We start from the raw sequence: 15155 nt of genomic DNA, 5'->3' as shown, positions 1-15155 counted from the left end.
CTCCATCAGTATTCTAAGTTGCTGGTTTCAGCAGTTCTGAGTATCTCGTGTAGTACATGGACTCAGGCGTTCATGGTTTTCGATATTCAGCTCCATAGTTAGTAGATCTGAACTCAGCATTATTCATCATTCTATGCCTTGGAAAGCTATTAAACCGTTGTTTCCTTCTCATCTTCTATTCAGTCTTTATATTTGAGGTTGGGTCTTATACATTGTTGTGTCTTTTTTTTCTTTGCATAAGGCCCTCAAGTTCAACTTCAGGCTACAATTGGAAAAATGACTATTATGGTATTAGTAGAATTTCTTTATGCTGCTGATTATAGCATTGTAGCTATCAGAAAATATTAATTTGAAACATGTCTTTTTTTTCTGGTGCTTGAAAACAGATGTAGCTGAGAAATATGAAATAATGGTGAATGATTACACTGGTTTTCTTTAAAGCATGGATTAATGTCACTGTCTTTGTGTAGTTATTAGGGCTATTTAATGGCAGTGCTATTTCTGTTAGGTCAAATATACTCTAGAAATGTTTCACTGTATTTCCATTAAATGCTGCTCTGTGACATATTCTTTTAATTGACTATTTCCAAACTCTCCCAAGATGAAGGATTCTTTCCACTTAAAGTTTAGATTTTTCTTTTGTGGTTTTAGACACTGAAATGCCTAAATATTGATTTATTGATTGCTTTTGTTTCTTTATTTTTCTAGCTCCCAGTAAAACACAATTTATTTCTTTGAAACCTAAATCCCCTCTCAGCCCAGAAGTGACACACATCAAACCTGGTAATTACCCTGAATTTCTGTTTAATATTCCAAGACATGACTTGAAAGTCGTTTTATGCCACTTTTTAGAGCAAGGACTTCTAATTTGCATTTTGGTATTTGATACATTTTGCCATGATAAATGCAAAAATGCTATGAAATCTCACTGTAACCAGCCCCTCTGACAGTACCACAGCATCACTCTAAGCTGTGGGAGGATCGTTACGCTCAGGGCCAGCAGAGAACAAACACGGAAACAATGATACTGATGGCTGAGGACTGACTCCCTTGTCTAGGATTATGACTTAGTTCCCAGGGCCAAAGCTGACTGGGACTTTCAGGACGCTGGACAATCAATCGCCTTTCAGCTGGAGAGGGAAGAAGAGTTCCCATCCCTTAACAACTCTGCCTCATTTGGAGCGTCTCACATTCAGGCTGTGAGACCAAAGATTTAAGACCACATATCAAAAGTACAAAAGCTTAAAATTACAGCTTAAATATTTAGCAAGCACTTTGTCATATCTTTAACTCATCTGAGGAAGGCACTGAAAAGGGATAAACCACCACATGTATGCTTATAATACATTTGAAATTTTGATGCCATATAGGACAACTTGAACTTACAGTACATCATTTTTTATTATATAGAAATAGTTCAAATAAACCAATATATGCATTCTTAGAATAATATTATAACCATGTACTGCCATAGTTTAGTAAATGTAAAATTTTTTCAGGTTTACTCAACAATAATATCTTTTTTCAGTGCTTTTCTGCTTCATCTTACTATGTAATAAAATTCTAGCCATGAAATTGAAACAAAACATAACAAAATTCATGCCAGAAGTCTCAGCAATTTAGAGAAATGATTGAGAACAGAAATAATTAAGTAGGAGTGTAGATTTATTCTTTAATCTCAATGTTATTTAGCGAAGAATAAAATTTATGACAAAAAAATTAAGTTTATGGAGGGTTGTATCTCCCTGAGGCTCCATAACTTCTTTTGTACTGGGGCCGATTTCTGAACACCGACTTCTCTATACTTCTCAGGAGGTATTAATGGTGTTTCACTGAAGAAGAGAGGGCTCTTTTGCAGGGAGGGGTTAGTCTGTATGTATAATTCAAAACAGAAACAATTGCCTACATAAAGATTGTCAAACATACTAAGGGACCAAATCTTTGGGGTTTTTTTCCATCCGGAATCTATAAAATAGTTTACATATTGACTTATACGATAGTACATATATGGGATCTTTGTCACTACTCATCATTTTCATCTAAATTTAAACCCTTCGCTCTTGGAAGAATGTATTTTTCACTATAATGTTCAGTGGATTTTTTATTAGTCCATGTTTACAAAGGACAGTTACTAAAGCAAGAGAGTTTCTGCTTCAGTGGACATGATTTTTTTTTTTTTTTTGCAATGAAATACATAAGGAAGCAAATGCAGCTGCTTGGAAAAAAATTCTAATGACTCCTTTTCAAGAGGCAGTGAGAGAGGCAAGAGGAGTGTGACCAGGGGTGGGGTCTCCCAATCACAGAAATACAATGATGTGGTCTTACTCAGAGAGGCCATTTAGAGAAAGAGGCATAGCTTCTAAAACTCCACAGCCCTAGAAGCAAAGAACAGTGACAGTGAGCTATATGAGAGAAGGGTTTAATGTACATTTATTTTAAAATCATGCTCGGGGACTTTGAAATAAGGTAGTAACTATTATATTTATGTTATATTTTGAATAGAGGGCTATTACCAAGCAGGTTGAGAAATGTTACTGTATATAGTTGGTTCACCAAGTTTAAATATTTCTCCAATCAAATTATTTCTATTATTACATGATAAAATTTGAAAACATCAAAAAATGTCTCCAGATGTTAATTGCAATTTACACAAGATTCATTATCAATTTTCAGCACTTTCTAAAAAGGTTTCTGAGAGGCAGTTCGTTAATACAAATAAGAGTTGGAGGGTGTGTTTTTATTATTCCAAGGTGCTTAAGCAGAGACTTCTTAATTTGACATTTTCCTTTTAAAGTGTAGAATATTACTTGGAGGCTTAATGAGTTTATATTCCTTCGATTTCTACCTTTTAATCACTTAAGAATCTCCACACTTCTTCCTCTAACAGCAAGTATAGCCACTTCAGAATCTGCAGCTAAGTTTATGCCAACTCAAGTTGACACCGAGACACCACAGAGTAATGACTGAATCTCTGTAAACTATTTATTTTATTTTAGGGCAGGCCACCATTATAGCTCTGCTGAAGATTTCTGTTTCTAGCCAAGGTTCAGGAGAGCAAACAAACCACCAAAAGCTTTTTGGTTTGAGGAATTCATTGCCTTTCCCAACCCTCTCCTCACACTCCTTTTTTTTTTTCCACTTCACTTTCCACACAGGCTGCTCTTCCTCTGGTTTCCTTCTGTGGTTAAACTAACAAGCCAAAACCACTGCTGGTTTTGGCTTGTTATATAAGCAGAATCCAGTGCTTTCTTGAAAATCCCAGCCGTCTACTTAATGTGCCCCTATTTGTCTGCCTCATCCAATAAAAATTATTTCTTTCATAGTTCATCTTTAAGATTGTAATGACTTTCAGCTCTTCAACTTTTAACACACTAAAAAGAAAAAGGAAGAGTCTTCCAATTAATTTTTTTTAAAGATTTTATTTATTTATTTAACTTTAGAGGGGAAAGAGAGAGGGAGAGAAACATCAATGTATGGTTGCCTTTTGTGCATCCCCTGCTGGGAGTTGGCCTGCAGGGAACTGACCTGCAACTCAGGCATGTGCCCTAACTGGGAATCGAACCGTGATCCTCTGGTTCACAGGCCTGTGCTCAATCCACTGAGCTACACCAGCCAGGGCCTTCTTCCAATTAATTTTATGTGTTAGATGGAATTGTGTTTTGCTCTCATTGCTCATCACAAAGCCACAGTGAGTAAGTTGTGCTTTTCTTTGTTTTGTGCTGAAGTGAGTGGTGTAGGTATTTATTTGCATGTCCCTCAGCCTTTTTATGGAATATTTTTACACCTCTATCTATAACACCTTAAATTGTCAATAGATGGAGTCTTCAGGACACAGGTTTTCTTTAACAAACACTGGCTTTAATATTTTCATATGCAGGTGAATTGGAAGCTTGACTGATGGGGTCCATATCTATGTGGTCTCGGTCTGTTAGGAATTTTTTTAATGCAGATTTTTCTTTATAAAATTAAAAGTCAGTATTCTTTAATTTTTGTAAAGGCTGCAAATGCTGAGTAGCAAACTTTACTCACTTTTTCATGCTGTTAGAGGGCAACTTTGTAGGAATTAAAACATGAATTGCAACCTCAAAGTTTCAAAAGAATTTTTATTGTTTGCTATTTTCAGGTGTGGTGCATCACTCCTTCTAACAATTTGAAGAAAATGGGAGGTTTTGTTATCTGTTAGAATATTTAAATAATATTGTTATTCAGTTTATTTAGCATTTCATGAAATCTGAGACTGCTTCTTGCCTCCTGTTGATTTACTAATGAAAATAGACTAAATTTTATATGTAAACCAATTTGTTCACCATCGATAAATGCTAGTAAATTTGGAGAACACCATATGAACCCTCTTGGCCTTTTTTAGACCATAAGTTCAACTTTTTTTCATAAAATAATACCAAATCCAGCCAGGCCAAAACTTATTCACGACTAACGGAACTCAGGCACAGCAACAGGTCTAACGGGTCAGCCACCTGTTTCCACTGCCGTGAATGCACCTGACTGTCCTACATGAAACAAAATGCAGGGATACAGGAACTCCAGGCAACCTTGGAGAGGCCTCCTTGACCTCCCTCTGATGGGGTATCTCCTCAAGCACTAGGAGCAGTATTCAGAGTATTGGGTAGTGGAGAAAGTAGCTCAAAACCTACCAAAAAACTAGAAGTCTCAGTTCTTCCTTTTATTGTGGTTTGTGGAGAAGATGTGGGTGTTGAGCATAATATTGTTAAGCCAGTAGAACCTGATGGGTCATCAATGAGAGTTAGCACTTTTTATGCTAACAGACATTTAGTTTCTGTCTTAGATGGTGCTCTTCCTCATTGCCTCTGATAATGCTTGCTCTTATTGCAGCCCCGGAACCTCAGGCTCCAACACCATCGCAGGCAACAATAGGTAATGAACTTTTCTCACTTCAGTTAGTGAAAAAGAATTATCTCTCTTTTTACACCCTCAACTTTGTCCTTAACTTTGGTTTTTTAAAAATTTACTTCTTCATCATCCTTCAGATCTTTCCTTCAGCCATTTTTGCCAGAAGATCACCCCTCAGCCTATGCTCTTTGACGTAGAGGTTCTGAGACAGCATGAAAGCCACAGTGGTTTTGATTTGACACACCCTTTATTGCCCCTGTTCACATTGGAGGACTGTGTCCTGAACTGCTTTTAGTCTGGTAACTTCCACTGCAGGACTGTGGCTTCTCTAGGACATATTTGTCCTTTCACTTTTGAAGGTGTTTTTCTTAGTTTCAAAATTCCAACATTTTCAGATTTTCTTGAAAAATCTTATGATCTTTCTGACTCTAAATATCCTGCTGTGCCACTAGGAAGTTCATTAAAAGAGAGAAATATAAAAAATAACCCCAATCTTTATCATTTCTTTTTCTTCAAGAGAGCAAATAGTGTGTTCCACTCATGCCATCTTAGCCAATTACCCCTATTTTCCTTCATAACATGAACTGCTGGTTACTTTATTGCATTCACATATTCCAAATAAGAATCATACCATTTTCTTTCCATTTCTCTTTCCAAACTTAACTGACTGGCTATATTTTTGTTCATTTTGTTTAAAAACACAAGCATTGGCTAAAATAAAGAAGGAGTTTCTTATATGGATAAAACTTGCATCATTTATATTTGCTCTAAATTTAGTAATTAAAAATTAAGCATTTTCGTATTTAAATAGATTTTATCATTTTTCCTTTGGTTTTGATTCCTTCTTAATGATGTTTCATGCAGTCTCTGAACCTGGAACGCTGGGAACCAAACCTACAACAACAACATTAGGTAATGCAGGTACTGAGTGGGCGACTTTCCTTTTTCCTGACTGCTGGCGTCTTTATTAACAGGATCACATTAATGGATCAGTTCATTAATATTCATCTGGGAGTGCGTTCTTTGTTCTTTTTCATGAAAATGTTTTAAATCTGTAGTTTTATAAACTATACCTCATTTTAAAAATGTACCATCCCTGAAATAATTTCCGAATTCAGAGCCTTTTAACACATCTCACTGATTGGTAAATTTTTTTAACGCTAAGTGCAAAACTTTTCCTTTTGAATTTTAAGCTAAATCAATTTTAATTTTTATCTCTAGTGGCTTTTTAGAAATAACTTTTCTCATGTTCCTGTTGAACAAGAACTTCCAAAATTTTTTATGAGACTGTCTTTTCCAAACTGTACAAAGTTCTGGATTTTCCATCTCAAAATGAAAGAATAGGAAACTCTTGAACAGTGATTGTTTATAAACCTTTGACCAAAAAAAAAATTATTGAAGACCTCATTTAACTGGGTAAATAATGATAGAAAGTTGCAAAACAGAAGGGTATATATCCACAATAAATTGAAGAACTTAAGTGTGCGTCTGAGCTATATGTACTTTTGTTTGTTCTACGTTAAGTAGCTGATTTTTTTTTCTTCAGCTTCACGAAAGACTAAACGACCAGGTCGTCGACCCCGCCCTAAAACCACTCCTAGTCCAGATGTGCCCAAGTCCAAACCTGGTAAATGTAATGTTTAGGGTTTCAGTTAACACAGAAAGCACACTACGATAGCTTCTGATATAGTAGCTGCCTACTACCTAAGTAGCTGGACTTTAGGGACCATTATAGTTGATTTTTAGATTTAAGCATCTATACTTTCTACATTTATATGAATATATTTGTATTTTTATTTACAGGTATACATAGAAATAAGCTGACTCACTAAGTATATTATTAAAGTAGAGTATCCAAAACTCTTATGCAGGATGCATATTCGTGGAGGATGAGCTGTGGAAAACCAGTAGGGAAAAGGGGAAGGAAGGGGGTGAGGAATCAAAAGGAAAATCACATTTTAAAAAGTACACGGTTTAAGTAAAGATTGAGGAGTATTGTTCCCTTCCTCAAGATACCACTTCTTATTATAATTAGTATTTTGGTTTTTTGTTCCATAGCTCTGGAACCTGCTACGGTGCAACCGGAGCTCTTGGTGCCCACAATCGGTAATTCTACCCTCCTGCACTGCTCTCCCAGTGTCCCTTTCGCTTTTCTGCTCACCACCCAGGCATGACTGCATCTCTACCTCACCACCACAATTTCATTCCATGCGTCGCCTCATTTCCTATCTAGGTCTGAAGACCTGAAGATAGGAAACTTCGAGGAGAATCTCATGTGCTTATCTAAGGAAGGTCTGTGGTCTTGGACACAGCTTCCTGGTTTTCCACACTCTGTCTTTCCATCACATGTGTCCTTGTGTTGACAAAACCATCTACTCTTTTGCAGACAGGGCCTCCTCTGCTCATCTTGGACTTGACAAGTGGCAAAATGTTATTCCTGTGCCATGATCATCATTTCGTTCATTTACTCTTTCAACTTGTATGACTTTCTTCCTTTTAAAAAGCTGCATGAAATAATGTCTTCTTCGGCATTTTTGTTTCTTTGAAAAAATGTTTTCAACTATGTTTTGATAACTAGAAGCACAAATACTGTTCTTGTTCTAGGATCCAATATAAAAATAGTATGGTCTTTGTAACTTAAGAATATTAAATGTCCCAAGCTGGTTTTATTGTTTTTAGTACAAAATACTGTTTGATAATAATTAGGTCATGGTACGTTCTCAACATTCACAATAAATCTGTCATTGCTTTACTTTAGAAAAGTCCAGAAATCAGTAGCCATATAATGTTGTTTATAATTTCAGGTGTTAAAGATTATTTCCCAGGTCTACTAAGCTAGTTTCAAATTTCTCCCTAGTTGTTTTTACACTGAAAAAATCAATTAAGAAACAGAATTATTATACTTATTGTATTTGAAATTCTGTAATGAAGAAAAAAGTCTTATTATAGTTCTTATTACTTTTGCTCTAAGACACATTTTGAACATTTCCTGAATTGTTTTTCCTTTTGGAAAAATGTATAGAAATGGACACATTCCCCACCCTTCCCACAGCTCAGGAGTTAAACTTTTTTGTATATTCACTGAATTCATACGGTATCTTTGCTCAAGCATGTAGGTCCCTAATTCTGACAGTCACAGCCATGACCATTATGCTAATTTTTAATACCTTTTTATTTAGCATCAAAACCATCCAAAAGACCTAAAACCACACGTAGACCAGATGTACCTCAAATCCAGCCTGGTAACTACTTCTTTCAGTGCCTTGATCTATAAGTAGGAAAACATTGTGTAAGTAACATTAATCTTGAAGTTCACAGCTCTGCTAGGGCACTAATGATAGTAATTTTTCTCCTTCAGATTCAAAACCACCAAAGCAATTACTTCCTAAGCCCCAAACTACAGCAAAACCAGATGTGCCTTCAATTAAACCTGGTAAACATAATTTCCAATGCTTTAGTTTAAGAAGCTCGCTCTTTGGGAATGTTGCTGAAAATGTTTACAATTTATTATATCATACAAAACGTAGAAACTCAAGCACCATGATATTGTTCCTGGTCTTCTCCAAGTAGTCACACTGATGTTTTATGTGTTAAATGAACAAATCAATGCATGGGGAATTAGTAAATTTTACAACAGATACCGACAGACTCCGTTTTCTTAAAGAATGTTTTAGGCTTTGTTTTCTGAATTTGGGTTTGTAATGAATAGAAGCCTGGTTTTTCTGTACCTGGAATATTTCTGAATGTGAGTGGGACAGCCACCAAGAGGGAGCACTTGGGAAGATGACACTGTGTTGTTCCTCTGCAGGCACATAATTAGAGGTTGGCCTCCTCTAGAATTCCTTACTGACATTTGAAACAGTAATGATTTGCTAAGAGTTTCTTACCAAATAAGGAGATAATTATATAATAGTGCTGAAAAGTCAACTGTTTTGCAATTGAAATTTTCTCCCACGATTCTCAACTAGTATAAAATTCTAACTTACTAAGAGAGCATCTCGCATAATAAATAAGCCTATCAAGAAGACAATTTATATCAGTTGAGAATCAACCAGGTTCTGTATCCCGTGTATTAAGCATCAGTGAGCACCTAAAAGTTTCAGCTTCCTTTTATATCTCTGTTTATTTTTTATGACGCAGCCTTTAAGCCTGTTACAGTTGAGACTGACACTCCCGCCATAACCGTAGGTAATGATGGATGTCTTCTTTCTTGGGCAGTGTTTCTCTGAGCTTGCCTCTCTCATCTCTGTCATTACTTGTATTCTCTTGTGTAAACAATTATTCAGCACTTTCTTCATTCATTCCCAACATTGTTACGGACCTTTTTCAGATGGTTAGGCAGTCTCACATTTGCTGCTCAGCTATAATCTTTCTTTGGTCACCTTCACAGACATTACTTTACTCCCAGCACTTGCTGCTGTCAAGAGTCACAGGTGCTCTCCCCGTCCATCTTTAAACCATGAAATTATTGAGATCTCTGTTTTTATGTATACAATTTATGGATCTGGGAGAGCAGGAATAAAAAGTTGGTTAGGGCTTGATGCAAAACATAATTGTCTCTTTCTCGAAAAATCTCTTGCTTCCATGGTTCCATGCTATTCAAACACAACTTGAATGAATGTCAACTTTCTGTTGACAAATTCATCTTACAATGCTGAAATTCTAAACAAAATAGGGATTCCCCTTTTTGTGTTTGAAGGCAGTCAGTTTTTTGAATATTTCCATCCTCTTGTCCTTGCTTTCTCCCTCTTTTGACTGCCATATCTCCATTAGTTCTGAAGATGTTCTCAGAAGTGGCTTAAGCCAACTCTGTGCTGTGTGTCTTGGACAGTCAGTGAAAGGCAATCTTTGTATAATTGATTTACAGGGGTTTTGGCAATGAAAATATTTTAATGTTACTTTAATTTTCTGAATTTAATTTTAAACAGACATTTAAAATGAGTTAAATTTTAATTTCATATCTATGCATTATTTATTGTTGTTCAAGTACAGTTGTCTCCATTTCCCCCCTACACTCTCCCCTGCCCCCCCCCCACTTCCCACCCTTGATCCTATCCCCTTTGGCTTTGTCCGTGGGTCCTTTATACATGTTCCTTGACAACCCTTCCCTTTCTTTCCCCCATTATCTCCCTCCCTCCTCCCCTCTGGTCACTGTCTGTTTGTTCTTTATTTCAATGTCTCTGATTATATTTTGCTTGCTTACTTGTTTTGTATAATTTAATCATTACAGAATACTATAGAATTATAGTATCCTCTTTATCTAGATAAAAAAGTTAAATTATTGCGTTTCAGCCTTTTTTCTTAACCATTTCTGTTTCTCCTAATTATCTCCTAATTATCCATTTGAAATAAATGAATAAATAAGAAAGAGTAAGAAAGAGTATCACATTTATCCTGGAGAAAGGCAAAAGTTTATCTTTTGCATAAATGTCACAGCTCTCTAATAAGGAAACTGGTTAAGATTTGTAAAAATTCTCCTGACCACCAACATTCCTTAAAACAAATATTAATAATGATAATAAAAGGCTTTTAGATACTAGCAGAGACTTCCATTAATTTTCAGAGTAATTTAAAATACATGCCAAAAACCTAATTGTCTGATATTTTGGCGCCAAATTTCCAATGTAGTTAGAATCAGATAATTAAACTTGGGGAGGGCAAAGCTTTTCATTGACCTCATACGGACGTGGAGAGCAAGGCTGTTTCGTGAGATAGATGGATGTCAGAGTACAGCCAGGTACAGAGAAGCAGCACTATTTTTTCAAAGTTCAGAAATGCTTTTTAAACATTATAAGGTTCAGAAGATTTATTTTCAAGGTAATTTTTTTCTTATCCTGTGTTTCTTAAATCTCTATTGCTTGTTGTATTGCTTTTGATCAGTTCCCGCCACAGACATTGAACCTGTAACTATGAGAACTGAGGCTCCCTGGACAACAATAGGTAATGACCTTCTATGTCTTTAAGCAAGTGTGTTTTCTGCTCATTGTCCAGTCATTTCCATTACTATCTTGGTCAAGGGCTTTTCTCTTTCCTAAGATTTTCTCATCATCCTCTCTGGTGATCCAACTAGATTCTTCATTTTGAATGGACTAAAACAAGTTACTTGGCTAAAATACAAGCCCGTTTGCAGTCAGTACAGGGCACCTATCTCCCCTACTGTCCAGCTCTCTTACTACTTTGCACAGCCTGTGATTCTGCTCAGTGTTCGGTGGTAAAGCTGAATTTAAAATACGATTAGGAGTCTTTGCCCCATAAACATCATCCATAACTCTGTGTCCATCAACAAAAAAGTTGTTTTAAGATATACAGAATTGCATTTTTGTTGTCTACCAAGGATTTTAAGAACTGAAATATGCTTTTTCTGATAACATTGAATGGGATGTATGCCTACTGAAGTATTATCTCAGTACAGTCTCCCCGAGGCTGGTGAGCCTGGGTCCTTCTCTGACATCACATGTGCATGCTAGGCTTCTGACTTCTCTTGGGTCAGGGTCGCCTCTGAAAATTTGACACCAGCAATAATAGTAATGCTTTCAGATTATTCAAATAATGTTATAGACTCTTTTTCAAAAGAACTGTTAGGAAAACTGCCAAAAATTACTTTGGCATATGGATGACAAAGAAAACTTCGAATTAGAGATAAATTTCCGAAGACTCAAGAAAATCTAGCAAAATTTTAGAAAACCTAGAGCCATATATAAATCCTTTTTTAGTTTCTGGGTATGTATGATATTAACCAGTTTCCTTTCTTCAGCTCCAAAAACGTCACAACAACCAAGAACACGTCGTCCACGTCCCAAAATTCCAAAACCTTCCAAACATAAAACCACGCCAAGCCCAGAGGCACCGAAGACTGTACTAGGTAAATATATGGTCCCTGGTGCCTGTGGAACTGCATCTGGTGTGGTGCTGGGTTGGCAGTTTAACTTGGCACCTAATTAAACCCTGTGACCCTTAAGAGTGAAGGCCCTAGTCAATACCTGTGACTTCCTCACACTGCTTGGTATTTTCTTGGTACTTATGTATTTTATTTGCTTCTTTGACCATCAAATTACGTTTTTCCCTGTGATTCTGGCAAAATTCATTTTCAAGAGAATTTGATGACTTCTATCATGTGTTGAACATTTCTTTTTAAAATTACTTTTGATCATTTCTTACCACAGAAATTGAACCTATTACTCCTGGGACACCTTTAGGTAATGATTCTTTATGTCCTTCCCATAAACTTTCATATTCATTGTCAAACCTATCTGTGGTGCTGTATAGATGATGAGGTCATAATTTGTCATCCTATTTACAGTATTCATCTTAAAATATAAAAGGCTTTCTTTCTAGCAGAAATGAGTATGGACTTGATTCAGGACAGCTGTCTGCTCCACATCCGGATTGGAAATTGCATCTCATTGAGCTGAGTGTGTCTAAACAGTGCTGTATGCAAGAGCTGAGGTCCAAATGGGATTATCTATATATCCCTTACTTAGCCACTAGTGCAGTCTCAATTATAATACCAGGAAGTTTCTTAAGTAGCTCACTTTCTACATTCCCAGTTCTCCATAACTTTTTTTTTTACTTTGTTGCTGTTTTAGCTAATTTTGTATACTATATTCTAGTAAATTACCAAGTGGAGAATTTGCTCAAACCTAGTCATTTTAAATTATAAGCGAATACTAACTATACAGTGGTGTGAACTTCTCTCACGCCATCAAAGTTTAGCAGTGACTTGTAATCAGTGTTGGATTAAGGACATTTTCAAGAAAATGAGATTTTTTCATTTTTATTTCTTAACCATCAGTGTAATGTAAGTCTTAATCTCAGAAAAACTCTTAATTATAAATGAATGCCTATTAATATACTAACAGAAAATTTCAAACCAAAGTGACAAATTTTTGTCCACTTAAAGAAACTCTGAGAAGTGTTAGAAAGCTTCGACCCATGTTCTGTCATCCGATTCACGGGTCATGGAGGCATCCGCCCTGTATTAATATGGAATTTTCCTCCTCCAGCTCCAACAACAACAACAACAACAACAACAACAACAAAGAGACCCCGTCGTCCACGTCTCAAACCTAAAACCACGCCCCGTCCAGAAGTCCCTCAGGCTACACAGGGTAAATAAGTAGTTTCTGGTTTGAGAAATCCAAGTAGTCTCCCAAGGTTGGGACCCAAAATTCTAGGGACATAGCTGGTACGTGCTCTATATATCTATTAAGAGTAAAAGCTACTAGTTAGGAGAACATGAGATATCTGAGTACCCCATGCTTCCTGTTGGGAATCTTCCCCATAATGTTCCTTTTACTTACTTTTCTTATTATTTGATTCCATTCACATCTTGAAGATAAAGCTTGCTCGGTAAAGTATTAAGCCTACACAATCAACTCAAGTACTTTTATTAATCCCTTCTAAATTCCCATGACCATATTAGCAGCTGTGAGATACCTCAGAAGTAGGAAGTAAGTTTTATTTCCCAGCCAGTTTATACTACAATTGTAAACAAAAGCTGCTCCTGCATTAAACAAGTAGAAAGTAACATAAGGCAGCATACCTATATGAATGCAAAACAAGTTCTCAAATGGTACACTTGCTGTATGCTAGGAGTATAGTAAATATTTGCCAAGAGCAGAAAAACAAGTCCAGGATGATTAGAAAGAAATCAGTACAGAATTTGGACTAGTGAAGGACAAAGCAGGGAGCATGTCGAAGCTGGCATTCTGGACAGAGGAGGCTTGTTGCTGCCCTCCTGTTAAATGGACTCACAGGATAAATTAAAGGGGTGGGGGCAAGTCTGGGGTGTCTACTCAAGAGTTTAAATTTGATCCACTGGGGTTAGTGTCATTGTTCTGCACCATACCATGCTTTCTCTATTTTTAGAACTGAAGATGCCTAGTATAATATGATGCCACATACTGAGAGATTGTTCCTCACCTTGTTGGGTCGGCCAAAAAAGTTTGTTAAGTTTTTTATGTACAGTGGCTGTGGTAGTGCCTAGTTGTCTTTAACTTCAGATAAAACAATTTTGTTAGATTGTGTTATGACAGCTGTCATCTTAGTGTGCATTATAAAAGAAAATGTCAAAATTGGTGAATTTTTATACAGCCATTTTAATACTGAAGATGGAAGAAGATATGCAATATTTTCAGTGTTATAATACTTTATCATTTCTAGAAAGGTAAAAATGTAGCTGAAACATACACACACACAAAATACTCATGTAGTGTATGGAGAACGTGCTGTAACATTCAATTGAATGTGTCAGAAGTGGTTTGCTAAGTTTCTTGATACTATTGATATTTTGGGCAAATAATTCTTTACTGTGGGGCCATCTTATGCATTGGAAGATGTTTAGCAGCACCCCTGGCCTCCACCCACTGGAAGCCAATGTGAGGAGATAGCCAACATACTCAAAGTATCTGAATCAGTAAACTTATTGGTGAAAATGAAAAATGTGTCTTTTATTTTACAGAAAAAAAATACGAACTCTTTGGCCAAACCAATATATTAAATGCCACTGATTTCACTGAGGATTAGTCTCTTAGTGAGCATAGTCTCAGCTTTTTATTTTGGCTGTCTGTTGTAAGTGTAGTTGACAAACCCTGGGATGACCCCCTACTCCCCATCCCATTTCACCTCCCACCACCACAGTTCCCGCCTCTGGGTGTTAAGACTTTTGTTTAATCTTTGCCCTCCCCTTCCCCTTCTCCCTTAAAAGCCTTGTTTTTAGTGGCAAGATGAATTTTCTGACATTTCATGCATTCACAAAAATCCCTTTGGTTTCTTTTTATTATTTTTGGTCAGCTCCTGCCACAATCTTTGAACCAGTTATTCTTACAACGGAGGCTCCAAGGATGACACTAGGTAACAACACATTACGTTCATTGGCATCTGCTTTTCCTGCTCATTTCACACCCATTTCATGACTCTCCTCACTACAGCTCTTCGCAGCACTTCTGTGTCATCCTCTGTTGTCAGTTACCCCTTAATATGTTGAAGAGTATTAAAACAACTCATTGGTTCTAAGAAAGATAAGTACAACAAGTATAATCCTATTCACAGCTTCCGGAACTAAGACACTCTATTAACCAGAGATTTTCGTCCTTTAACTCCCAAAGTGCCTGAACAAGCTCACCATCCATGTCCCAAACCTAACACCACACCAAATCCTGAAGCACCTCAGGCTGAACTAGGTAAACCTGTACGTCTTGGAAAAGGAATCCTGGCAACCCATCCCAGTGGGGGCCAGAGAAAGTGAAGGGACAAGTCAGCGTCAGCAGCTGCTGACACTCCACAGG

At 36.7% G+C, this 15155-nt stretch overlaps 1 protein-coding gene across 5 annotated transcripts in view; it reads left to right on the top strand.

The window, feature by feature from the left end:
• Positions 1-15155, top strand: part of ABI3BP (ABI family member 3 binding protein) — a 255288-nt gene that overhangs the window by 149016 nt on the left and 91117 nt on the right. For 4 of the 5 annotated variants that reach the window (XM_037058952.1, XM_037058951.1, XM_037058950.1 and 1 more), the window contains 13 exons: positions 709-783; positions 4852-4893; positions 5734-5781; positions 6416-6496; positions 6928-6975; positions 8049-8111; positions 8228-8302; positions 9010-9057; positions 10750-10809; positions 11624-11731; positions 12033-12065; positions 12873-12977; positions 14662-14721. In XM_037058952.1, the coding sequence (XP_036914847.1) occupies positions 709-783; positions 4852-4893; positions 5734-5781; positions 6416-6496; positions 6928-6975; positions 8049-8111; positions 8228-8302; positions 9010-9057; positions 10750-10809; positions 11624-11731; positions 12033-12065; positions 12873-12977; positions 14662-14721 (846 nt within the window). The remainder of the gene's footprint in view (positions 1-708; positions 784-4851; positions 4894-5733; positions 5782-6415; positions 6497-6927; positions 6976-8048; positions 8112-8227; positions 8303-9009; positions 9058-10749; positions 10810-11623; positions 11732-12032; positions 12066-12872; positions 12978-14661; positions 14722-15155) is intronic. The other variant, XM_037058953.1, reaches the window with a different exon arrangement.

The sequence above is a fragment of the Sturnira hondurensis genome, unplaced genomic scaffold (genome assembly GCF_014824575.4).
Source record: "Sturnira hondurensis isolate 20B ecotype Veracruz unplaced genomic scaffold, ASM1482457v3 Scaffold0010428, whole genome shotgun sequence".
NCBI lineage: Eukaryota > Metazoa > Chordata > Mammalia > Chiroptera > Phyllostomidae > Sturnira > Sturnira hondurensis.
This window is presented reverse-complemented; position numbering and strand designations above follow the sequence as displayed.